The 24,880-nt window shown below is 39.9% G+C and overlaps 2 protein-coding genes across 2 annotated transcripts; one reads left to right on the top strand and one right to left on the bottom strand.

Moving 5' to 3' along the window:
• Nucleotides 1–454: 454 nt before the first annotated feature.
• Nucleotides 455–14,147, bottom strand: nrbf2b (nuclear receptor binding factor 2b). The gene is made up of 4 exons (XM_018666508.2): nucleotides 13,937–14,147; nucleotides 9,116–9,200; nucleotides 6,725–6,765; nucleotides 455–6,591 (listed from the first exon to the last, which is right to left on the bottom strand). Exons 1-4 carry the CDS (start codon nucleotides 14,027–14,029, stop codon nucleotides 5,878–5,880), a joined length of 933 nt encoding a protein of 310 aa, XP_018522024.1. The 5' UTR covers nucleotides 14,030–14,147; the 3' UTR covers nucleotides 455–5,877.
• A 301-nt stretch (nucleotides 14,148–14,448) lies between these two features.
• LOC108876782 (NHL repeat-containing protein 3) lies at nucleotides 14,449–20,749 on the top strand. Its single transcript, XM_018666514.2, has 3 exons — nucleotides 14,449–14,936; nucleotides 17,451–17,653; nucleotides 17,782–20,749. The coding sequence occupies exons 1-3, from the start codon at nucleotides 14,678–14,680 to the stop codon at nucleotides 18,379–18,381; spliced, it is 1,062 nt and encodes a 353-aa protein (XP_018522030.1). The 5' UTR covers nucleotides 14,449–14,677; the 3' UTR covers nucleotides 18,382–20,749.
• Nucleotides 20,750–24,880: the final 4,131 nt, after the last annotated feature.

Here is a 24,880-nt window from a genome sequence, read left to right as displayed (position 1 = left end):
CCCAAAACAAAATGCTATCTGAATTTCAATGATGCTTTAATTCCACACAAAAGTCATCATCTGTAGGTGATGTGTATGATAAAGCAAAACATGACCATTGACAAGTTATCTGTGGTCTAACTACAAAGAATATACTGCATTGCACTGTAAAACAACCAACAACATTTTCATTCAAATTAACAAAAGAAAATGCAAAACAGAGGAGGAGAAAGAAGCCATAAGCTTTAGTTTTCCATGGTCTACTCTCTGGCTGGGTATCAACCCCAATACTTCCTCAGTGGCTAGTGAAAGATCTGGCACCAAGTCGGAACCTAAAGGTTCGTTTTGAATATATAGTCAGATCTATATTTTTATCCAGTTATTCTTTGATCAGTTAGCCTCTGGTTTAGAAGCCGAAACTTGTACCCATACCCAGCTCCTCTGATTACAGTTTAATTATTCAGGAAACTTCAAATTTTGGGCCATCAAATGTTTTATTCTTCTTTGAGATACCAATGAATACCAGCAGGAAATATTAACTATAAGCCAAAACATAGGTAACACGTGGTTAGGTTGGTAAAGGTACATGAACTGGCTTTATCAGTGAAACCTTTGTCAACACTCTACACACACATGTTCAATAACACACAAGGAACACAGCTCGCAGACAGTAGTCTGTCTTTCAGGTGGCCAGAACAATAACCCATCAGTCTTCCAACTGACTCCAGATCACATAATATCACATGTAACACACACAAGTCTTCATCTGAAGAGAGAGAGAATAGGACTGGCTGTAAGGAGAGAGTCAGATCCATCTCAACTCACACCTTCACTGTCTCATGGTCTAAAGTTTGTTTGACGACAAAAAATAACATTTAAGTTACTGTGCATTATTCAAAGTGTTTCTTTTATTTAGCCTACACTCATTAAATGAGGTGGACAAAATAATAAAAACACCAGAATTTTTAACACAATGCAGTTCAACAGCAGCACAAACTACATTCCCCAAAATGATCAGTTGAATCAACATGTCTGAAACAGTTCCAACACAAACTGAACATTAGATCCTTCATGAGGGAGGATTTACTGCAGGACTGTTGGTTTTCAAATCCTTCTTTACAAAACAGCAAGGTGTGGTTTACAATGTGTTGGAGGACTGCTGGTTTGAACAAACCACAAAATAGGCCTGCAGCTCTTCATCCACTGCCCTGTTTGAATAAACAGCCACAAAGTAGCAGGAAGTCTATTGCTTCTCTTGGCTCTGAAGCTTGATGTGTCACAACACAGCATAGATGGTTTTGCTTCTAGTACTTTTACATAGAGTTGGAGAAGAAAACAGCAGTGCTTGTTTCCTGTGGGAATAATAACAAACATGATTGACTGGTCTCGGACTGTGGAGAGAGGCAATATGTTTTTGGAGGCTGCAGGAACTTACCACAAGTCTGACATGAGTAAAGCGGTCAGTGTACAGTGAGGTGGATATCTGATATATGTGAGGACAGAGCTTTCTCTCCCATCAACGTTTGGAGCAAGACACAGCTTTGGTTTGAGGGGAGAGACCATTACAGGTTGGCCCTGGTCAGTTCTGCTACCAAGCAGAAATACAAGGCAAAGCACTGCTATCCCTTGTTGTGAGGCCACAATGGAAACACATGATCATGGCTCAGCACAGTGCGGTTACAACAAGCTACGGCATTAGATACCTATTCTGACAGATGAGTATGCCACAGATACAGACGCAGGCTTGTTAGAAACCAGGGAAGAACAACACTCTGGAGAGCTGAGATGCTTTCAGAGCTGCAGCTTTCAGTGTTAATCTGTGTGCTGGACAGTGTGAACAACCATCCTGTCAGACACAGGTCAAAAGATAACAGCGTCTATCCATCTAAAGATCCAGAAATGTAACAGCCACTGGATTACAGAAGGATGTGAAAGGCACAGGTTTGGTTTGTTGAGAAAGTAGAGTTTTGAAGAGTTGCTGAAGCTGTTTTAGCTACTGTGACTAATGGCCAGCTGGTACTTTTAAGTTTTCATTTTGTACTCTGACCATTGATTACAAGTGAGAAGTGACTCCCTTTAGCTCTATGAAGTGTGTCTGTTCTCATGGTGATGCTGCATTCACGTCCTATGAGAATGATCATCAAAACAGTGGCTGTGGCTCAGGAAGTAGAGCAGTCACCTACCAATCAGAAGGTCGCATGCCTAAGTATCCTTGGGCAAAATACTGAACCCTGCTTTGCCCCTGATGTGTCATCGGTGTGTGAATGTGTTAGAATGCACTTTATATGTTCAGAACAAGTGCTGTATGAATGTGTGTGTGAATGGGTGAATGTGACCTGTAGTGTGAAGCACTTTGAGTGGTCAATATGACTAGAAAAGTACAATCCATTTACCAAAACAACCTGACAGTTATTCATATACTAAAAGAGTCCATGAATGTAGATTTCTGTAAAGATCAGTAGCTCTGCATTTACCCTCTTACTTTTAACACAATGATCACAAATGATGAGATACTGTGATGAAAATCATTTGCTCTGTTAGCTTTATTTAAGAAGAACATTACTTTTTACATTTGTCTGCATGTCAGCATCAGGGTCTATCCTAATGTTACTCCACACTAAGCATCATGTATTTTAGCATTTAACAGCTGAAAGCTAAGGTTAACCCTGTGTGAGTATTTTATTGTTGAAAACGTGGATCCATCATGTTTTGCATAGGTCGTGAACGCAGCATAAGTGTCCTGTTTGCAGCCATTTCTGCATATCATTACTGTTTCAGGAAGGAATTACACTGTTCCAAGTGTGAGTCTCTGAGTCTGTATAAATGCCTCAGAGTGTGTGACAGTGTTGGTGTGCACAAGCCACATGATTTCAGACCACAAGCAACATAGTCAACAAGTCCACTCAAGTCATTTCATTCAATTTGTGCAAACAGCCAATCACATCTTCATTGGACCATGCACTGAATGGATGAGCAATAATCTGGCATTTTCTCAGTGCTGCAGATTTAATCCTTATTTAGTTGACTTAAAGCTGCATTCATCAAGAGGTTTTTATCTGGACATGGAATTAAATGTCCACATAAAGTGAAAGATTTGACTTGTAAGGATGCAACCACAGAGAATTATCACTAACTCTGCAGGCTTACAGAGCCTGTCAGCCTCTTCTAGCTTATTGATTTGGTTTTACTGCACATCCTATATCTATAGTTCAGTCTATGTGCTCTCATCATGCCCAACAGTAAGAAGCTGTTTTCAGCACACAAGCCCTAAAATCCACTGGAAACAGGTAACTGTTTGCTAACATGCTTAAAGTATATCCAGGCTGATTGGATGGCAGCTGTGACCTGAAACTGATTAATGCAGCTTTACAAGACCCACTAACAGTGTTCCTGCATGTTCTAGTCCATTTAACTTCATTTCTGCTGACCAACATCTAACAGTGCTTCTCTAGGCTCTGTGCATGCCTGGTATTAATATGCCTCTTGGGTGATCTGATCACAAGTGAACAACTCAAAGTACAGGTGTGAATTTCTCAAAGATACACTGAGGATGCACTGAGACCTGTTCACTCAGACCACATTTAGAGGTGGTTTAGGCAGCATATGGCTACAGTCCTGGGCTACAGTGAAGGACCCATCCACTCAACTGATGTCTTCCCGATCTATATGTTCATCTGCATACAGAACAGGGAAGAGAGATCTGGTCATCAGTGGTCACTGGAGATGCATGTTAATGTGAGACATGAACAGGACATCAGTGTCAGTACAGGCATTTCTTCTCATTCATCACCATAAGGTATAAAAATGAACTTTACATATCTTGCCTGATAAGTCACCACTGCATGGCAATGTGGTGAAAATAAGTATGCCCCTACAACTGCACTGTGTTAGGACATGCAAACACATTTGACTACAAATCAAAATTTCACTAATTGACTAATAAATTAATTATTTGAGCTCTACAGACAGGTTATGAGTCTACATAAATGGCAAGGCCAAGACATGCAAAAACTCTGGTATGCTTTTGCATTGGAGAGCATTATGAGAGATATGATCTGAACTGCAAACATCCTGTTCCTGTTGCAAACCTTAAAGATATCAGCTCATCAACCAAGGTGCTCACAGTGTGAACAGTGTGCTTCATCCCTCCCATTAACCTCAACTTTTAGTCCATACCAGTGTGTATGTGTGTGCACATATGGAGAAACCTGTGCCTGAATATTGCTGCTGTTGTATAAAACCACCTGTCAAAGACATAAGAAAATCACTACACACAATCATTAAAGCCTGAAATTTAACTAAAAGAAAAAGGCAGCAATGTAGTTTTTCCTCAACAACAGCAATATGCCCCCACGGTGCCTGAATCACACTGCACATAATCCAGACGTGTGTGTGGTAGGGTGAGACCAGTGTATCACACAGGTGACTGAGTTAGTGCTGAGAACGGGCTGAGAATGATCCCTTTAAAGGAGCAGTTCATCTACAAATTCAACATCTGGTCATTACCCACTCACTCTCATGCAAGTTGAAACAGTGTGGAGTTTGTATGTCAGCGTGACAAATAGTGTGTGTGTGTGATGGTGCTGCTGGATTCTCCATCACAGCTGAGGAACATGTTTTGATAGAGCACAGACAGTGACCATAAATGTACTCCTGCTGGAGCGACATATGAAGTGTTCTGAAACCAAATTATTCTGCTGTTAAGCCAAAAATCAACGATAACATGATTATCTCCTGATTCCTGGAAGAACATTGATTCAATAATGATTTTTTTTCTTTCTTTTGTATACAGAGAAAAGAGAGAATTTCCAGGTTCTGTTGCAGGAGTCAAAGAAAAAAGATGATTCAAAATCACATAACAGCACAAATTTAAAAATCCACAACTGTAACATAAAGACAAAGTTGTTGCTTATTTAATATTTACTGAATAATATAGTCAGCTAGTAATCATTTTCAACTAATCAATCTCTACAGTCATTGGCTGTAACATATAGTGACTTGTACTCATCTTTCTCTATTGTTTTTATCACTCAGATTACACACACACACACACACACACACAAACCTTTCTGCTTATTTACTACTGTACTGACACTGACGAGAAGTGCAAAATATTATTTGACTTATTTATAAAAATCACTATCATTTAGCTTCAGAACACTTGTTTTATGGCTTTTTCCAGATATTATGTAGAATATATTATAAATCCACATATTTCACAATGGAACACTCAATAGTGTATACCTTAAAAGGATCTCATGGCCTTTAGTTGTCATGGTATGTCATGGTATGAGTTTAGCTGTCATCATCTATAGAGGATCTGCAAGATGTGGTGAAATGCTGCAGAAAAAAGTTGGGAAGTTGACCTTGAATTAAGAATTCTTTCGTCAAACTACATTTTATAGCCAAGAATGACCTTTCATGCACAACCTAAAAAACATGTTCATAACAAATTCAGTTAATTTACTGAAGATGAACACAGAGCTCACTGTATGCCATACTGACAGACAACCTCACTGATGTTCCAACTGACATTATTCCTGGGTGAACTACACCTTTAGCTTTGACTTTGATTGTATTGTAATAGTGGTACAGGTGTTATCATTTGATCTGCCTGATCAAACTTTTTCTCAAGCCTGTATGAAACTGTCACTTCCCTCACTGTGTGTAGTTTAGTTGCAGCTGTCAGGACAGGAGAGACAGCAGGGATCTGATCAGACAGAGCCTGTGGCTTTCTTAAGTTAAACACGTGGCATCTGAACTCAACAGCCATAATGGCTGGACACTCCTGACTGTGTTTGTGTTTATGTTTGTATGTTTTTGTATGTCTGTGTGTCTGTGTGTCTGTGTGTGTGTATGTGTGTGTGTGTAAGGGGGGGGAGCAAAACATCTGTCTTATCACAGTTTATCCCTGTCCAGTAGCTCCTGTAGTTCATTCTGGATGTCCTCTGGCAGCTCCAAAGGAGGCAGGTCATCCAGGCACAGGTCTTCCTGAGCTGGCATCTCCAGTGGTGGTAGCTGAGGAATTGCAATCTCCTTCCCCTTCCCTGTGCTTTTCTTCTCCTGCCCACCCACTGTTCCCATAGCACCACCTGCTTGTGGGAGCACCCAGAGCTCTGAGCGTTCCACAAAGTCTGCTGCCTCAGCTGCCTCGGAGCGCAGCTGGGTGTTTTCTGATCGCAGCCGCTCGTTCTCAGCTACCAGGCGCTGGTTTTCGTCCATCAGGTGGTCAACCAGGCGCCGCAGGTCCTCGATGGTGGTCTGTTGTTCTTCCAGGCGTGTTTTATCGTCTTTGGTGGTCTTAGATCCAGGGCACGGTGGAGTCAAAGGCTGGCAGCCTCCAGTCTGCCGGGTCTGAAGCTGGTAGAGTAAGGTATCGTACTCTCTCTCCCTGGTTCCTCCAAACTCTACAGCTGAAAGGCCAGAGGAGCTGTGAGGCTGGAGCTGGCCTGTGGACTGGGTTTGGGTCATGAGGGCTGGGCTGCTGGACAGCTGCACTGGGCCAGGTCGGGCTTTTGTTGCTTCACGACGAGCTTCTCTCTTCCAGCGCTCTTGGATCAGTCGCTGCTGTTTGATATGACTGTCCCTCTGAAGCTCCATGGACAGACGAGCCTGTGAACACAAGTATGAACATCAGCAATAAGACTCATGATATGACCCAGAAGACTGACACAGAAAACTGATACAAAGCTAAAATGACACATCTGTCAGAACGCAGCCTAGTTAGGACGCTGAAGTATCTCACCTGCTCACACTCCGTTGTCTTCATCGCATCTGTCAAAAGTTCTGGGGGAGAAACAGAGACACTGAATTGAGCAATTTGACAAGGTCAACAACTTTGCCTGCTACTCCTTGAGTTCAAAGTTTCATCACCAACACCAGGAGAGGCTGCAAATTTTTACAAAGAGGAAACTATAAAGGCTCTACAACACACAGACTTTACAACTCACACAATGAATTATATGCTAATCTGTATTAACACAATGAGACTAATGCCCATTACACTTCAAATGAAATATGGTGAAGTTTATGGAATATATGAAAGTGCAGATGCCAACACTGTTGTGTATTGGCAGAACAGTCCCCTATTCCATGTTCCTACTTTTTACAGACCGGTGAAAGCAGCTCTACCGGTCAGTGCGGTACATTCAAAATACAAACTGATCACTACTGGTCTCCCCAATTAGTTGTATTGCCAGACTTGATGAACATGTTACTGAGAACCAGTCTATGTTCAGATCCCCTAAAAAATGAATCCCTATCATAATCTTTAGCCTTCTGTAGCATGGCCTACAGAGTAAAGTAGGTGCCTGCCAGCTGAGAGCCACTGAGGGTTTTCCTTTTGTAGTTGGTGATTTCTTGCAGGCATTTCCAAACTGAAGATGAGTCCTGAGCTAAAAACCCATTCTTCAGTTTTCAGTGTGCGTCTCCTTGACATCTCCAATTCCTCTCTTCCTCTCCACTCCTGTAGGCCTCATCCTTGGTTTGGCAGAGCCAACTGAGTTCTGCAGTAAGACATGGCTTGCTGTTAATGTACTTGTCCCCACAGAAACTGGAATAGGATGAAAATTGTCCATGTACTCATCCAGATCAGTTGCTGTCTTTCTGAAAATGTCCCAGTGAGTGCAGTTCAGACAGGACTGTAGATCCTCAGCACCTCCTTGTCATCTTTTCACTGTTCTCACCACAGGCTTGGCACATTTAAGCTTCTGACTATAGGTTTGAGTTAATTGAACGAAACAATGAAATATTCATTTTGAATTTGGGGAGCTCACATGCTGATGGTAGTCTTGTTTAAGTCAATGTTGTTGTTGAGATTTGCAGGAAATACTGTATGCTCAGGAGAGAACTGCATAATCCCCACTGCGGAAAGTGCACAAGTGCTCCAGAGCGCTTTCCTCAGGTTCAACATTTCACAACCAGAGCCACAGCTCTGCCATGTCCAAACGGCCATGAAAGAATAGAGAGAACAGTGTGTATGAGCTTGTCTCTCAGAAAAGTGATCCTATATACACTCAACATAAGCAAAAACAGGACAAAAAGCAGGGGCAATACCCTACGGCTGCCATAACACGACAGTTTCCTTTCAGAACCCAAAAGAATTAAAATCCTATCGCTCTCCTAATGCTTTATGAGTGTATACATCTATACGTCAGAGATCATAGTGTCTCTCTCCCTGCCATGGCTGACATCTATGAAGCCCGGTGTGTTTGAAAGGCCTTCAACATAGTAGCTGACCCCTCAAACCTCTCCCACCATCTCTTCACCCTTCTGACATCTGGAGGGAGGTACCATGCCAGGTCTGCCAGACTATGCAACAGCTTCTTCCCTCAGGCCATCAAGATTCTGAACACCATGTTTTTGAACCATATTCTGTATCCTTTAATCACCCTGCATATTTATTAATTTATTTATTGTCATCCTAACATAGCACACAGCACCAATCCCATATTGTAAATACTCCTTATCTAGTGGAAACTCTGTGCACAGTACAGTATGCAGGAAAGGATTATTATCGTACTCAAACATATTCAGCAGTACCAACACAAGACCTGACTATGACTGCCCAATGTATTTATTCTCCGTGATTTCCTTGCCACTGTCGCCTAGTGCTGCTCATAGTGGGAACTGTTGGGTCTCTCTCTGTAAATATAATAATCTAGAGAGTATGGTCTAGACCTGCTCTATAAGTGCCTTGAAATAACTTCTGTTGTGATTGAATTGAAAATTGAATATATGTTGCACTGTGGAGAACCATGTAAGTAAAGTGTGTGCCACAGAAGCCACAATAAAGAACCTGAACTACATTTGTGATTACTTGATGAGGATGTGTATATATATGTACCATACCTATTTTAAAGAGTACGGTCTAGACCTGCTCTATATGAAAAGTGCCTTGAGATGACTTTTGTTGTGATTTGGCGCCATATAAATAAAATACACCTGAAATAAATTGAATTGAAAAATGTATGCAGGCAGCTTATGCAGAATGAGGCAGAATGAGACAGAATCCTGGATTAGTACGTGTCAGACTCTGAAACAAAAGCTCTGTATGACATGTAGTCCAGATCATTTACTTGTTTTAGCAGCAAGGTGGGGAGAGTGTGACAGACAGTGTTATTGTAAAATAACCAACCTGCTGCTTTTCCATGGCAGGAGATGGCCTCTTCATACTTTCCAGCCGCTATCAAACGGTCTGCCTTCCTGCACTGCTGATGAGCCTGAAACAAAGTAGACAAGGGGGAATGGAGGAAAAGGATAAAAAGATTTGGACACAGGTAAGTTAGATATATCAACAATAGAGAGGGTAAGGAGAGCTTATGTTACAAAAATGTTGAAATGAGAGTCAAATGCCCAGAATTTAGGAAAGAGGAAAGAAGGAAGGGAGACAGGAGTTGTTCAGTTCAATGTTCAATGTCACAAAAATCAAAGAAACCTGATTTTGCTACAGAGTTGAAAGAAAGAAACCAGGAGCTATTCTGAGTGGTTAAAATCACGAGCAGTTGTTTTGAAAACAAGAAACAGAGGAGGAAAAAGCTCATAAAAAGCAATAAATGAAATGGAACAGCCAAAAAAAGCTACTTCATAAAGATGTCACAGGACTCTAAGGATCGTAGTGGTAAGGGGAGAGTATTCCATAAATTAGGTGAATTCACTTGGAAGGCATGGTCACCTTGGGTTTCAAGGGACAGCCAGTAAGAGCCTGACTGACTGCATAAGGGAGGGGGAGGTCACCAATACACTGAAAGGTTTGACTATGCCAGGCTCTAAGGTTGGCACTGGGGTTGCAATATATTGAAAATGTATTCTTATTGCAATATCAACATGCGCAATATGCATATCGCGAAGACTGCCTGAACTGCAATACATGGTTTATTTCCATGTGCTCTGTATTCACTCTCTCCTTGTCAATGTTTGGCCAATCAGATGGAGCCATTCTGCCCTAGACTCCCGCCCCCGTGTAGATGCTATAAACTGAGGTAGAAGTGCATGGAGAGTTAGGTAGTGTGCAGAGATTATGCTTCAATCCGTTCATATTGAGGAATTCCAGCCATATAGAACAACTACTGGACATATGTTTAAACAGCCATATAACAGTCCACATTTAGACAACAATGAAGCACAAATGTTATGAGCCAACAAATGTTATTTATTTAAAATAGTCAGCACGACTTAACTCCCACAGATATCTGCTTAGACATGTCTGAGTCATGCTAAATGTTAATATGCAAGTCAACAGACTATTAATTTGGTAAATTTTCCACCAGACGTTTTGGCCAGTGATGTTTTCACCTGCCGGTCAAAAATGCATGATACAGGCCAAAAGCTGGCATATGCTGGCTAATGTGTTGTTTTGCTAACAAGGTGTCACAGCAAAATGCTCACACAGTGTACGAATGACATGTTATCTTTTCAGATGTGTACATAAATCAGGAGATCTGCTAGAGTATTGTAGCTATGGAAGCACAATCACAATGCTGGGCTGGATAAACATACTGTCTGCTGACAATGGTAGGCAATCAGAAAATGCATAATAATTATTCTCATAAGCACTTGTTTATTGTTGGGATTCTCCACTCTTCAAGGGTCACATAGCAGAGTGTTCCCCATGAGAACAGTGCCTCACACAGGTTGTGTGTGAAGAGGCAGAGATCAGCAGAAGAACCATTTTCTTCATTAAGAGTGTACATTTTTTACTGTTATTTACCAAATTAAAAGTAATGTTCCTGGGCCAGTGGTTACAGTGGTGAGGCCAGTGATCTTGAAAGGATATAACGAATAGTCATCCCCTGTAATGCATTTCATTTTTTCAGTGTCAGCAAAGCCTACTCATTGTTCAATTCAATTTAAAGCAGAAACACATTAAGACTGTATACTGAAGTATTTGTTAATTTATCACAAGTCATATCGTTATCACAATATTCAACAGTGATATCACATATTGCATGTTTTCCTAATATCGTGCAGACCTGGTTGGCATTTTAAAATAGATGCGGAATTTAATTGGAGGTCAGTGCAGAGGATAAAACTGTTGTGATATCTTTTTATCTTATCTTTTATCTTTTTTTCTACTGTCTTTCATTATTTACTAATTCAAGGATCCGTCACCCAGTTTTCATGATATTATTGTGAGTTAAGTGCATTGTATTTTATTTTTATAGGAAAATATACAGTCAAAATGTTTTGAAAAATCTAAATTGGGTTGCAAGAAAGTGAAACCTGGTGAAAAATGTAAGATGATCTGTTTGGGTAACAAAAACATATTTGAATATTAATATTCAGCAAAAAGCTGTGGGATTTACAAAGTCCCATGAACTTTTCATCTTAATTTTTTCAAGAAAATTCAAACTCATGACGTCAACTGAGAGGTCCTGGGTGAGTGGGTGGTGAATACCTTGACTGTATTAATCTATGGTTGAACAAGTGTCAAGTAAAAGAAATGTTTTGATGTCCGGCTATCCGGCTGATAGCCGACGCTAGCAGAAAACCTGAACGCTCATGTGACAGCAAACGACAGGAACAAATAACTGTTTTGGTGAGTTAAATGATTTCAGACGACGTGTTTCCTGTTACCATTGTCGGAAGAATGCCCATCCCCAAAGTACATAGACTCTACCTGAGCAGCTGCCTAGGTAGTAAAATCACTCATTTTCAGTTCAGGTAAATGTTACATTCCAGTGCTTTATTTCACTCTTCAAACTAACACATTTTTGGTCACACACCTGTCTCAGTTCAATCTGTAAATTCATCTACCAATAGTCTGCATGTGAAGCATTTAGGGGACAAACTGTCTAAAGAAAATAACCAGGGTAACAATATACCCCTCTAAACTGCATGAGTCTCCACCTGCACATCAGTCACACCACACCATCCACCACCACAAGTAAATTCTCAACCTGTAGGAAACACTGTGTTCCTCACTTCACAGTCAGCAGGAGATTTTGGAGCACCATGTTATGGTAGTGCTCTCCACCAGCTTGCTCTAGTTTGTACCTCTTAGGTTAACATTACATTTAGGTCAAGTTAAGCTCCTCTCTCTCCATCCATTCATTCATTTTGTAGACCCACTCTGCAGGTCCCAGCCAACTTATACTGCAACTACCCAGATCATATTTCCACACAGTTACCCCCCACCTTGGACAGCTCCTCAACTTCAACCAGCACACCAAGAATCTTATCCAATCCTGTTATATACAAATTAGAAATATTGCAAAGGTCAACTCAATGCTGCCCAAAAACATAACTGAACAATTTATTCATACCCTCATTTCTTCCCACCTAGATCACTGCAACTCATTATTTATCTGTCTCAGTGATGGAGCAGTTGCCCGATTATAGATGATGCAAAACACAGCAGCAAGACTACTCACAAACACTCAACAGAGTGTCAACTCCAGTCCTAGCTGAATTACACTGGCTCCCCATTTGCTATAGAATCAAATTCAAGATTCCTCTGATTAAATGGACTGTAAATGGACTGTACTTATATAGCACTTTTCTAGTCTTTTCGACCACTCAAAGTGCTTCACACTACAGTTCACATTCACCCCATTCACACATACAGCACTTGTTCTATACATTAGTGCTTTCTAACACATACACACACATTCACACACCAATGACACATCAGAGGCAATTTGGGGTTCAGTATCTTGCCCAAGGATACTTCAGCACGCGGACTGGAGGAGCCGGGAATCAAACCACCGACCTTCTGATTGGTGGGCGACTGCTCTACCTCCTGAGCTTTACTCCTTACTTTCATGGCACTACATGATCTGGCTCCATCATACATCTCTGAACTATTAACCCCCTATTCTGCACCCAGACCCCTCAGATCAGAGACTCAGATGTTGTTAAGAGTTCCATGGTCCAGGTTTAAAACAAAGAGGGACCATACCCTTATTGTCCTAGCCCCAACACTGTGGAACAAACTCCCCCTCACTATCAGAGCAGCAGAGTCAGTGCATCAGTTCAAAAAGCTTTTAAAAACCCACCTATACAAATTAGCATTTTACAGCATTTAATATGATCTATTCAATTGTAACTATAATAATATAATCCAGATGATTAGGAGTCAGTAAATACCTTATAAACAGTTGTTAAACAACATTTAAGGTACTTGCCAGGAATTTCTTTTTCCAGGAAAAACAGATGCTCCTCGCTATCATTAGAATATTACAGCAAAACCCGGGAGACACAAACCAAAACTGTCACCACTATCATCAAAACACCAAATGAGGTAGTATGGTTTGGAAGAGTGGTGTTCATCGGCAAGAAGAGTTCCAGAGACTTGAATATTATGAAAAGGACCAGTGAAACAGTTCTGGAGGCTCATGAAGTAACACTTCGCTGGTTTGCTTTTCCTTTGTCACCCATCCCTATGTAAAAATGTTGCCAATATTTCTACATGTCTTCCTTGATTATAATGGTGAGCACAAAATTGCAGTAAGTGAGATGACCTGTTTTCATGGGAATGCCACTGTCTCTGACCTTAATTGACAACGACGACATATTTTACGGATTAAATACAACTGAAGTGACATTCTGTTTCATTGGTACCCTTGTGGCAGAGGGTGGGAACAGTGCAGCCATGACATTTCAAATAAATAACCTGCTAAGACAGGGTTATCATCAAACGGCCTTGCAAAAAAGTTAACTATAACTGTAACACATTCGTCACTCGTTGTTAATAACCTTTAATACTTTAAGGCTATAGCATAACTATAAAGACTGACAATACTAACTCCAACAACAACGCGTTTTTACGCTCATTCTGTCGAGGTCAAAACCAAAATGCAGCATGTGCCCAGGCTAGCAGACAGCATCACGAACATGGAAAACAACGGAGCGGTTAGCCGCTCACTTATTATGGGAGCTAGCTAATGTAGCTCATCTATACAATCCCCTGGCTACAGTAACGTTAGCCTGTTATTGCAACATCAAGACTGAAACTTACGAGGTTGAGCGGACTGCCTACGACTTCCATGGAGCCGATTCTTCGAAGGTTTACACTACATGAAAGTTGTCTCTGTCCCACACGGACTGTCATTCGCACTGCGATTAAAAATCTTGAAAGAAGAGTTAGAAGGAAATTATTGTCAGAGAAGCACAGTCGCCTCCACAGCCAGAGTTGCGTCAACACGTCGTGACGTTACAGACGTTTTCATCAGACGTTTTGTTGTGTCAAGCTACCGGAAATTTAAAAGGCTTGACCCAAAATTAAAAGCCTTAAAAATAATAGCGCTGACATTTTCGCAACCGTTGAGGCAAAATAATTGCGGATTTCCCTGAACACACCTATAATTATTTACACTTATACACATTTATTTACAGGTTGGATCTGAACTCTTGCTTGCCCCATAACCTGACCAGAAGAGAGTTAACCAGGATTTCTAGTCTTGGTATTTTAGTAATGCTTTAATTGCGATGTTATAAACGGAAGTGCTGTGTGTTATTGTGTCTCACTTTCCACAATGTTTTGTTTTCATCTAAGGCTCAGGAGGAAGTGAATTCAACATTTCAAGTCATACAGGCCTGTATATATATAATTATATATATGTACATACATATATATAAATTAGCGGATTTTAACTTCTATGATCATATGATCTCGTTTACTGGTTTCGGAGCAGACGGTGTAGCTAACGTAACTGAAATAGGATATTAAACGTAGCACGAACCAGAAGTGAAAGCACGGATGTTGATGAAAAAGAGAGGCCATACGTGTTTGATCGCTTCCACTATGGTGTCATTAGTCTTGCTCATGATGGTGCTGTACGGCACCATTAGTACACAGCAGCCAGGCAGCTCAAGCCTCAGGCATGACTACCAGCTGCTGGGCAGACCCTTGTACAAACTGGACCTGAGCTGGCCTAAGAACCCAGAGCTCTTCACCGGGGATGTGTTTGGAGTGGCTGTCGACCAGTATGCTGGTGTTGTGTATGTGGCACAGAGAGGTGAATGCATGCACCAACTTTATCTCAGTTCATCATGTCAGAGCAAATTTTCATTTTGCTTCACTTTTTATAATTAACATGTTTTGCAGCTTTCATGAGTATAAGCATTTTACAGCATGTAACTGTACTTTAATAGACAAATCAGCTGGAAGTGTTCATTACCATTTGTGAGTGCAATGATGTGCAAATACATACTTTGACTCGCATGTATATTTTCATCTCAGAGTGTGATTTGTGAATGTTTACCTGTGTTTAAAATGTGTACTGAGCTTTACAAATGTATCACCTAACATTTTAAATGTATATTCTCAAACACTAATTCCTAAGGGTATAACAATCTGAAACAGACTGAAACAGTACAAATGATTTTATGTTGCAATATTGTGGTCTTTCATTCATCCATTCAATGGCTGCACAAGAAAACACAAAGATACAGGTAAAAGAAACAAAGAGGGCCAACAGGGATTTATGTTTGAACAGCCAGGGAGTATCCTGTCGCTTTTTGGTCCGAGAAGGGTAGCTGTTGGTTGGAGTGAGAGATGAAGAGGTGATTTGACTTTGATATTGTGACAGACAGATTGATTGGCCTGAACGACCAAAAGTTCAGAGGTTTAGTTGAAGATGGCGCTCCTTCATCCATGTGGCTATGTCTGAGAAATAAGCTGAGATCTGTGTAAGGACTTCAGGGCATTTTGCAGGAACGACAGGTATAGATGGGCAACTAACATTTTTATACAAGACTGTGATTTAGAGTCAGTCCCCATACCTGCATTTGTGGTCTTTGTGTTCATGTGCCATCAACAGGGAAGGCAAGAGTATCCCACAGTTCATTACAGTCTACTGTAACAGCTCAGCTGTTGGTGGTAATGAGTGTATAAGCTGGTGTTACCACTGTCAATAATCAACGCAAAGAAGGTGAGGTGTATGACATGGTGGATTCAATGTGAATATCATTAATCACATCCAAGCACCATACAATCCTGACTGAACCCACTGATGGTTACCACAAGACTGTTTCATATCTGACAACATAGGTCTGCAGTGTCAGGGTTATTCTTCATCTTATATGCCCAACCTGAGTAGTTAATGCTGAATGTGCAGGTATTACAGCAGTGTGCAAAATAGGCTGCACAACAGTGTTAATGCAGCCTCACAGGACTAGCTGGTAACAATATAGCTTGGCTTGTAAAAGTCACTTCGTTACAGACTGTTACAGACTGCCTACCACAATTGTAGAGATAGACTGATATGTTTTGTTTCAGGGCCGATACCAATTATTAGTTAGCATGGAGGTCGATAACCGATATTTGGAGCCAATATTCATTTGCAGTAAAAGTGAAAATATTGGCGTCAAAATTTTGAATAATATAAACTCCAACACTTAACTTTGTTTAAATGCCTTTAAGCATTTGTTTATTAAACAGCTTTTCAGATTTGCAACATGTTAAAGGTTTTTTTAATCTTAGACAATAGACATCTTTGTTTTAAAATTCTAACAAAAAGTGCAGGGAGTATGCAGGGAGTATGGGAGGGAGCATGTCTTAAAGTTAACTGAAATTTTAAATAAATAAATAAATAAATAGCTTCCTGAAGTTTTATAAAGTAAATAAAACAAAGTTAAATACAATTTGCACAGAAATGTGAGTCTCAAATCAATTAGTAGTCCCAGTTGAGCAGCACCAGATTGTGGTGCAAAAAGCAGAATTGTTCAGTGTGCTCTCCAGTGAGATGGCTTCTCTTCTGTTCTCATAAACTGCAGAGACTTCACTGAAGACGCGCTCACTTGGGACTGATGACGGTGGTATGCAAAGAACAAAGGACAATGCTGGAGACAGAGTAGTGACTGCAGACAGAAAGGCGCGGCTGCATCAGAGCCAAAATAACCCAGATTTAAATTGAGCTCTTATCAGCAGTTGGATTTTTTTAAAAAGGCCGTATGTTGGCGCCAATAATCGGCCCGGGTGATAATCGGTTTATCCCTACACAATTGTTTATCACAGTTGTGGTAGGCCTACTTATTTCCGCTGCCTTTGTCAAAGCAGTTAGCTCTGTAAAAGACTTTTGGTTAGGAGAGGTAGGCAGGTCTACCTTGCTGTATCTTTTAATGTGTTGTAGGGTCCTCTTTATTTCATACTAGCCCAAGTCTGCTGTGTACAAGTTACAATATTTATATTTATTTATTCATCATGCATATTAATGAACCATGTGAAATTAAAGCAGAGGGTGTGCTGAATACATATAGAGGAAAACACTGAAATACTGTTACTCTGACTATGAAGCAGAGATGTGCTATTAAGTACTTTTCAAACAGTTCCCCTTTGGTATGTTTACAATCCCCGATTTGTAGAATAGTGTTATTATTTATGATGTTTTTGTTTAATTCTGCTGTTCTCTTATTCTTTATGGCAACAACCTAAAGTATGTAGAAAAAGTGACCATTCTTTGAGCAAGTATAAATGCGTTGCTTGATATTTGCTTCATGCTTCACTCAGTTTGCCTTTGCTTTTCTCGCAGGTGACAATGTGCCCAAGGTGTTGGTGTTCAGCACAGATGGAGATTTCCTCATGTCCTGGAATACAACCACCCTGGAGATGCCTCATGGGATATTTTTAGCAGATGCAGCCTCATCGAACCCTACTGTGTGGATCACAGATGTGGGGAATGGTCCTTACGGCCACTGTATCAAACAGTACTCACCATCTGGGAAGCTCCTTCAGGTAAGGAGTCAGATAGGATTTCATTTGGTGCTAGGCATTGGTGGTTTACTTTAAAGTAATTGGTGTGTTATATAGAATCAGAAATACAGTCTGTTACTTGTTGCTGAATGTTTTCTTGCATGTTTCAGGTGCTTGGTACACCAGGGAAGGCAGGCTCTGGGTCAAATCCTCTGCAGTTTGACCAGCCTTCTGAGATCTTCGTCCACAGCTCTGGGGAAATGTATATTGTGGATGGTGATGGTGGAATGAACAACCGCCTCATCAAGCTATCTAAAGAGCAGGAGGTGTTATGGATGCATGGTGAGAAAGGACAAGGCCTTGCTCAGTTTTACATCCCCCACAGCGTGACTGTGGACACCGCCCAGAGGGTGTGGGTGGCCGACAGGGGCAATAAAAGAATCCAGGTTTTTAACTCCATCACTGGGGACTGGCTGGGGACATGGGGGAGCTGCTTCACTGAGGACGCACCCTATTCTGTCCGCATGACCCCAGACAAGAAGTACTTTGTTGTTGTCCAGCTCAACACCAATCAGATTTCACTGCTGGATGCACCACCAGTGGGTTTAATTGGCCAGTGCAGAGTGGTTAGTGTGATCCAGCTGGCTGACGAAGTGAAGCCCCACCTAGTAGACCTGGACCTAAAGACTGGGGCTCTGTATGTGGCTGAGATTGGAGCCCAGCAGGCTCAAAAATTCACCCCCTTCAGTCTGGGAGGGAATTTCCTGTAGGGCTACACTGGGCTTTAGCTGAATTGAAATGGCATGGTTAATCAGAAAACTGTGCCAATCATAATCATTAGTTTCATCAGTTGTCTGAAAATGGACTGAAGAGATCACACATATTATTATGTAACCATGTCAATCACAAATCAACTCTTTGTCATTGTGGTAAACCCTATTAAGATATCTAAGGTTAAGATGTGTAATGTATCCTCTAAGAATTTCCATTTTTATACTACTAGCTTACAACAGCAAATATGTTTTGTAGGAAACAGAATTCCATCTGGATAACTTATTTTCAAATCATCAACACGATAATGAAAAGTTTGTTTGTAAAATGTTCTTACTGAGCACATCTTCAAAGCATCAACAATAACTGACATATTTCTTTAGTTATCTTACAACATCTGCTTGTAGCAAAGATAGCATGATTATTGTTTTTATGGTTATGTTTAGGCAACACACAGCACTTAAAGCTTAGGGAAAGCTAGTGGTCTTGCTTTAATACTAAAAAAAAGTCAAGAGTGACTTAAATCATCATAAAGGACTTTCACTTTAAGTAATGAACCAAAACCTCCATCTTTCCACACTGTTGTCAAAGCTAATTCTAACCTCACGTGGGACACCACAAACCCTACTCTCAGGTGTCCTGCATCAGAAAAACGTCACACACCTCACAGACCAGAAATAATGAAGTCATTTTACACTGTGGAGCCATCTTAGGAGAAAATAACAAAAGTATCATAAAAATAAATGTATCAGACCAAACTCTGAATCAACATACACTCAGAAAAACATAGACATGAGAACATCCCTACTTTTAATTTAGCCATTTGAAATTTCAGTGAAAAATACATGTTATTTCAGACAGGGGCTCCGCTGCCTGGTCCCAGTCTGTTGTGTCCTCTGACTAAGCATGTGCTGGTTTATAGTTAATAACATTAAGTATTCAGTACTACAATGGAATTCAACATAAAGTACATCAGTGAAAATTTCACTGTATGAGTTAAATTAAAATTACAGTCATTAGTCTGTAATTAGAAGAGTAGAAAGAGTAGAAAATACTCTACTTTATACTCTACTCTACTTTTAACAAAATAAAATGCAGGTAATGAAAACCAGGTGTCTTCACAATAGATAAGGTTATCATATAGTTTGTTGTTCTTAAAAAAAAACGGTAGTTATTAATAATTGCTGTTTGAAAAATGAACCTATGGGTGATGAGCTTTTCATCATTTTCTGGTTTTGGGAAGTTATTTGCCATTTTTGTTACTTTTCTTGACTTTGTACTGATTGAAAGGATCAGAGCCCCTGAAGCAGAGGTTGTCTCCTTTCTTCACTGCAGACACTTTAAACCTAATTCATTTATTCACTCTGAGAAATGTTTTTGCTGTTTTTTTGTCTGTGTATAGTTCCCTGTCAGTAATCTTGGTGTATCATGACTGTCCTACTGTATATTTCATGTCTCACATGTCTCACCTGTTTTCTGAGGTGATTATTACTGTGAGAAATGTGTTGTGACAGTTGAACAGAAAACGGTAGGATTATTGCCCTCAGTGCAGTGGGAACTAACTTTGCTATGTGCAACTCATTGACTTCTGCATTCAGACTGAGGTTTGTGGCTAATTTTAGAGTGTAAATCTAAAATGGGTTCATATCAGCAGAGTTAACGGCTCCAGTAAGTTTTAAAACATTTCATTGCTTAAAGGGACACTCAATTTTACACATCAGGAAAAAAGCACTCTGGGTCACTAACAAGAATGTATGCACTTTGAAAAGGTGAGGGTGTTGGTCAGGCATGGCCAGTCTAATGAACAGATGCTGTTATATTGTAGGAATGATAGGATCCAGTGTTTTTTGAGTTTGATCCTTATTGGAGACTAAAAGTCAGGATATCTTGACCTGTGCTGCTTCAGACATGTCCTTTCTGTTTAATTTGGTCCCTCAGTTTGATGGAAGTGCAATACTAAATCACTGGAGCACTCCTCTAATGATGTGATTAATGTTTTTGTTGAGGCCTCTCTCTAGGACACATTTTGTGGTTTTTGTTCTCTTTTTTGTTACTTTCATATATGTTATATGTTAAATCAGTCGATCAAGGCATTGGGTTGTTTCTGCTAAACTGTAAACTGTCCTGAGATGAGAAATTCCCATGATGTATTTTTATGACCTGATAGTGTTCTATGTTATGCTGAAGGTGTTATATGTAAAAAAGACTGTTTGATTTAAATCACATCTTTTTCCATGGGTACACTGAAATGTGAATGCATGCCTGTCTTTTCATTCAGTGCTTTTGTTTGTAAATTTATACAGTGTGGCAAAATGCTTTTTAAGCCCTCTTTCAATAAACATGTTGAGTTGGCCTGTAACATATCAATCTGTTGTTAACTGTGTTTTTGTGGGTTTAAGAATGTTAGGCGGGGGGTTCAGGCATATATGTACAGTTTGTTTACAAAGTTTAATTTGTTGTTGTGTTTTTAATTTTAAGTTATTTTAACATTTTTATTTATGGTGTCTCTCAACCTAAAAGTGGACTTAAGATAAAATAAACTGAAATTTATGTATGTCTGTCAGTAATGGTAACCATACCTCCTCTACCCTCATCCTAAACACAGGGACCCCACAGGGCTGTGTGCTGAGTCCTGTGCTTTTCTCACTCTCCTGCATCCATACCCCCAACTCCACAATTAAACATGATACCAGAGTAGTTAGGCTGATTTCAGACAGTGAGAAGAAGTGGAACATGTAGCTGAGGTGTGTATGGACAACAACCTAGTCCTCAACACTTCTAAGACAAAGGAGGTGGTTGATTTCAGGGGAACAAAGGAAATAGACCAAGTAACTGTTTAGTTGTGTCAGTTTTACTTGTGTTTATATAATTTAGGAGAATATGAACAATGTGCATGATTTTACTCCCAGGTTGATAAAGCTGTCATTACCTATTATGTCTTCCATACAGAACATATAAGGAGCAGACCTAGTGATGTGGGTTTGCTGGACATGACCAGCCATGTATTTCTCCTCTGTGGATGAAAAAAAGCTGGTCCTCTACAGAAAAGCAGCTGCTCAGTGAAGCGTGGGTGGGTGGGGGTGGAGAGGACTGTTATTACTGCTGGATGAGGACTATAGCACACCACTAGATGGAGCTCAGCTCATACCAGTTTATACTTCCTGCTCATATCTTTCTCCATGAAGAGAGAAATCATGAATCATCAGGAATATTGATTCTGTTGACTAAAGCTAAAGGTGAGTATCAGGTGAATAATATAAATGTTCATTTTAAATTCAACTATAACCAGAACATAGAAGTTCATACATACATACTGATTATGTACAGTTTAAGTTTATAAACATGTACTGATGAGCATGCACTGGCCTTTTTCAGAAAGTTTATTGTGTGTGATAAAACAGAAATATTCTCAAAAGTTCTCAGTAAAACATTTTTATATTTATAAATATTTACTAATGCATTAATATTTATTTGCATTACTTCCATTTTTTTGACAATGTAAAGGTTCAATTCAGTTTTATTTATTAACAGTGAAATCACAATACACATTATCTCCAGGCCCTTTACATTATAGAGAGAAACCACTGCCATCCAGTCTTGTTACAGTTAATTGGTGTGAGAGTTCTTACGTTTCTTTAATCCTGGTGACATCTCCGTTGTTTGAGGCCTTGTGAAGTTGTTGGTTGCTTGCTTTTTGAAGGACTGTAGATATGATGGGGAGGTAGGTAGAGTGGTTCTTTAAGGAAAGGTTAAATTACTGCAACCTTAAAAACCTGAGGTGCATAGTCTGTTCATGTTTAAGGTGTCAGCTAGTCTGTAGTTTGACAGTCAAGTAGATAAAGTGAATCCATAAGGACTTAATAATACCATTCTTAAAAGTATGGGTTTATATTTGGGCTTATGGGCCATTAAATAACCACTATTAGTTCTACACATGTATAATTAGAGTCACTTGTGTTTTAGTAGCTAAAAAAGAAAGCTGATTAAACCTGATTAATACATTTGTTTTTGCTTTAATTCATCAACTGTGTCCTTTAACTTTATATGTGTTTTTCTATTTTCTTTATATATACATCTTTTAGAATTTTTTTTAACCTAGACGGGCAGAGAACCATATATGGTAACTTCACTGATCTTGATTTTCTACATGAAAATTGAATATTTTCAAAAATGTCACAAAAGTAAAAAAGTCTTGTTGTGCCCTGCTATGACACTCTAGGGTTGAAATTTTGAATTTCCAAGTATTTCAATGAGTCCCCCATAAAGGGTTAATAAAGCTACACTCACCCTGCATACTCTGCTAATAAGATTTATTATTACCTACAGCCTGTGCACTGCTTGGCCATCAACTCTGTTTGAGAGGAAATCTGGAGGCATCAATGCAAACAACAGTCAAATGTGAATTGAGTCATGACTCATTGAATAAAAGGTAAAACTGGTGAGAGACAGAAAGAAAGAGCAGTTAGAGAGAGAGAGAGAGAGAGAGAGAGAGAGAGAGAGATCTGTACAGCAAGCAACTGCCAGAGAGGCAATGGGTGAGATGAGACAGGGTCCAGATGAAGAGGGGTTAATACAGTATAACACAAAGCTTAATAACACAGTGGTGTCATTGTCACAGGGCCGTAGTGGCCTTTCAGCACAGGACCGAAAGCAATGAAGAGAGCGTGGAGAGAAGTGGCAGCCCTTTAGGATGAGCTGTCGCCTGCTGTAAACGCAGTCAAGAAGTCCCACAGAAATGGGACTCAGAAGGACATCTCCTCTGAGAGCACCTCCTCTGCTAACAACTCTAACACCCTAACACGCTGTACTCACACTTGCTGTGAACTTCTTACACTGACCTCCTTGCACTTTGCCTTATTTTACAGATTTAGTGCATAGTACTTCAGTGTCTCCAACTGCACTGCTTTAGTCTCAATTGTAAGTAACAACAGTAAATGTAAATATAAATATAATACCACAAGGATTTCTAAAATCATTCATAAAGCCATTGCTTATTTAATTTTTGTGTGCAGCTTCCGTCAAGTTTTTTCTGCAGTTTTGGTGTTTTAGGTTTGTCTTTTGTCATCAGTAGTTTCTTATTAATTGCTGCAAAGTCTAAGTCTTGTCTAAGACTATTGAATTCTCGGAATTGACGTCATGTTGGAATAATAACTAATGCATAGCCTATACATGTCTGTAATATCCATCACCTGTTTTTGTGTGCTGTACTGTCATTATTGTTGTAAAGCCTGACCATCAGGGGGCACCACTTGACAATGTCTGGCTCTGAAAGCCCTTTTGCATGTGCACCCCACATTCTGTACTTTTTTATACACTCACCAAGCACTTTATTAGGAACACTTGTACTCCTGCTTATTCATACAATTATCCAATGAGCCAATCATGTGCTAGCAGTGCATGAATTAACTAAAACAATCAAAAATTGTAGTTTGTTGGTCCCTGTTGTAGGCTCTGGAGCTCCTGATCTTAGAGCATCTTCAGCTGCAATGCTTTTGGAAAACACAGCTTAAGCTTGAGAATTTTAGCTGTTGGGCTCAAGATGTTTGTAGGAAACAAGACCCAGGCTCTCCAGGTGCTAAGCGACATGGTGGTTCACCTTGCAGAGTTTCTGGCTCAGTAACTCGGGGTGCCTCTCCATAAAACCTCACTATAGGAGATAATTAGAACTCCTTACACACAAAACTCCAATTCTATCATAAATGAGCTCAATTCAAGTTGATGTGTTTTCAAAGAGGGACCTAGTCTGTAGTCAAGGATAATTGATATTTTCAGGTTCAGTGTCTTGTTGTTACTATTAATGGAGCCTTTCTTTAATTCTTTTTACAGAAACATATTTTTAAGGCTGTATTATTAACTAGACACCATCCAAATGTATCTTAGCTTCACTGAATGTCATTTGTGTTTTGGTAATTTAATTGATTACACATTTGTAAGGGAGTTGGCACTTCAAAAAACAAACAAACAAACAAACAAACAAAAAAACAATATGAACTTAGATAGATCCTGTTTTGTATGCTAGCTTATTGTCTTACAAAAGGGTCCTGTGTCAATCTAGTTTTACAACCTTGGCACCTGCGTGTTGTATATTCATGTATAAAGTTGTGTTTGATTAGATTACCACAGACAAAGTCACACATAGACCTCACAGGTGCCCACATGGGAAAATAATGAAACTCCATGCATGGCTGTGTGCATTGTAATTGATGGAAGCTGGGAAGTTGCCCAGGGTCCTTACTGGCCCAGATATCAATCAGTTTAGCATGCTTTGCTGCTTTTCCCTTGCTGAGCTGTGTGTGTTTGTATAAATGTCCATCCGGGGACAGGGATAACAAATTAGCTTTGGCTGAAGACACTATGGTATGTAGTATGCAGGGGTCGAAGAATTATTCAGATTAAGATGTAAAATAACACATCATAAAAATACTCCATTATTTGTAAAACCCTGTGTTCAAAACCTTCCTCAAGTAAAAGTACACATAATAAGTATTCGCAACAAAA

The sequence above is a fragment of the Lates calcarifer genome, unplaced genomic scaffold, assembly GCF_001640805.2.
Source record: "Lates calcarifer isolate ASB-BC8 unplaced genomic scaffold, TLL_Latcal_v3 _unitig_5776_quiver_344, whole genome shotgun sequence".
Lineage (NCBI taxonomy): Eukaryota > Metazoa > Chordata > Actinopteri > Centropomidae > Lates > Lates calcarifer.
Note: the sequence above shows the minus strand (reverse complement) of the source record. Positions and strands in the feature narration are given on the sequence as shown.

Bases quoted from the DNA above. Each gene is read 5' to 3' on its own strand.
- nrbf2b (XM_018666508.2), bottom strand. From the start codon at position 14,029: ATGACAGTCCGTGTGGGACAGAGACAACTTTCATGTAGTGTAAACCTT. The intron at 9,201-13,936 runs GTAAGTTTCAGT...ACTTTGTTTCAG, and splicing joins TAGGCAGTCCGCTCAACCTC to GCTCATCAGCAGTGCAGGAA. The intron at 6,592-6,724 runs GTGAGATACTTC...TTGTGTTCACAG, and splicing joins AGACAACGGAGTGTGAGCAG to GCTCGTCTGTCCATGGAGCT.
- LOC108876782 (XM_018666514.2), top strand. From the start codon at position 14,678: ATGTTGATGAAAAAGAGAGGCCATACGTGTTTGATCGCTTCCACTATG. The intron at 14,937-17,450 runs GTGAATGCATGC...CTTTTCTCGCAG, and splicing joins TGTGTATGTGGCACAGAGAG to GTGACAATGTGCCCAAGGTG. The intron at 17,654-17,781 runs GTAAGGAGTCAG...TGCATGTTTCAG, and splicing joins CATCTGGGAAGCTCCTTCAG to GTGCTTGGTACACCAGGGAA.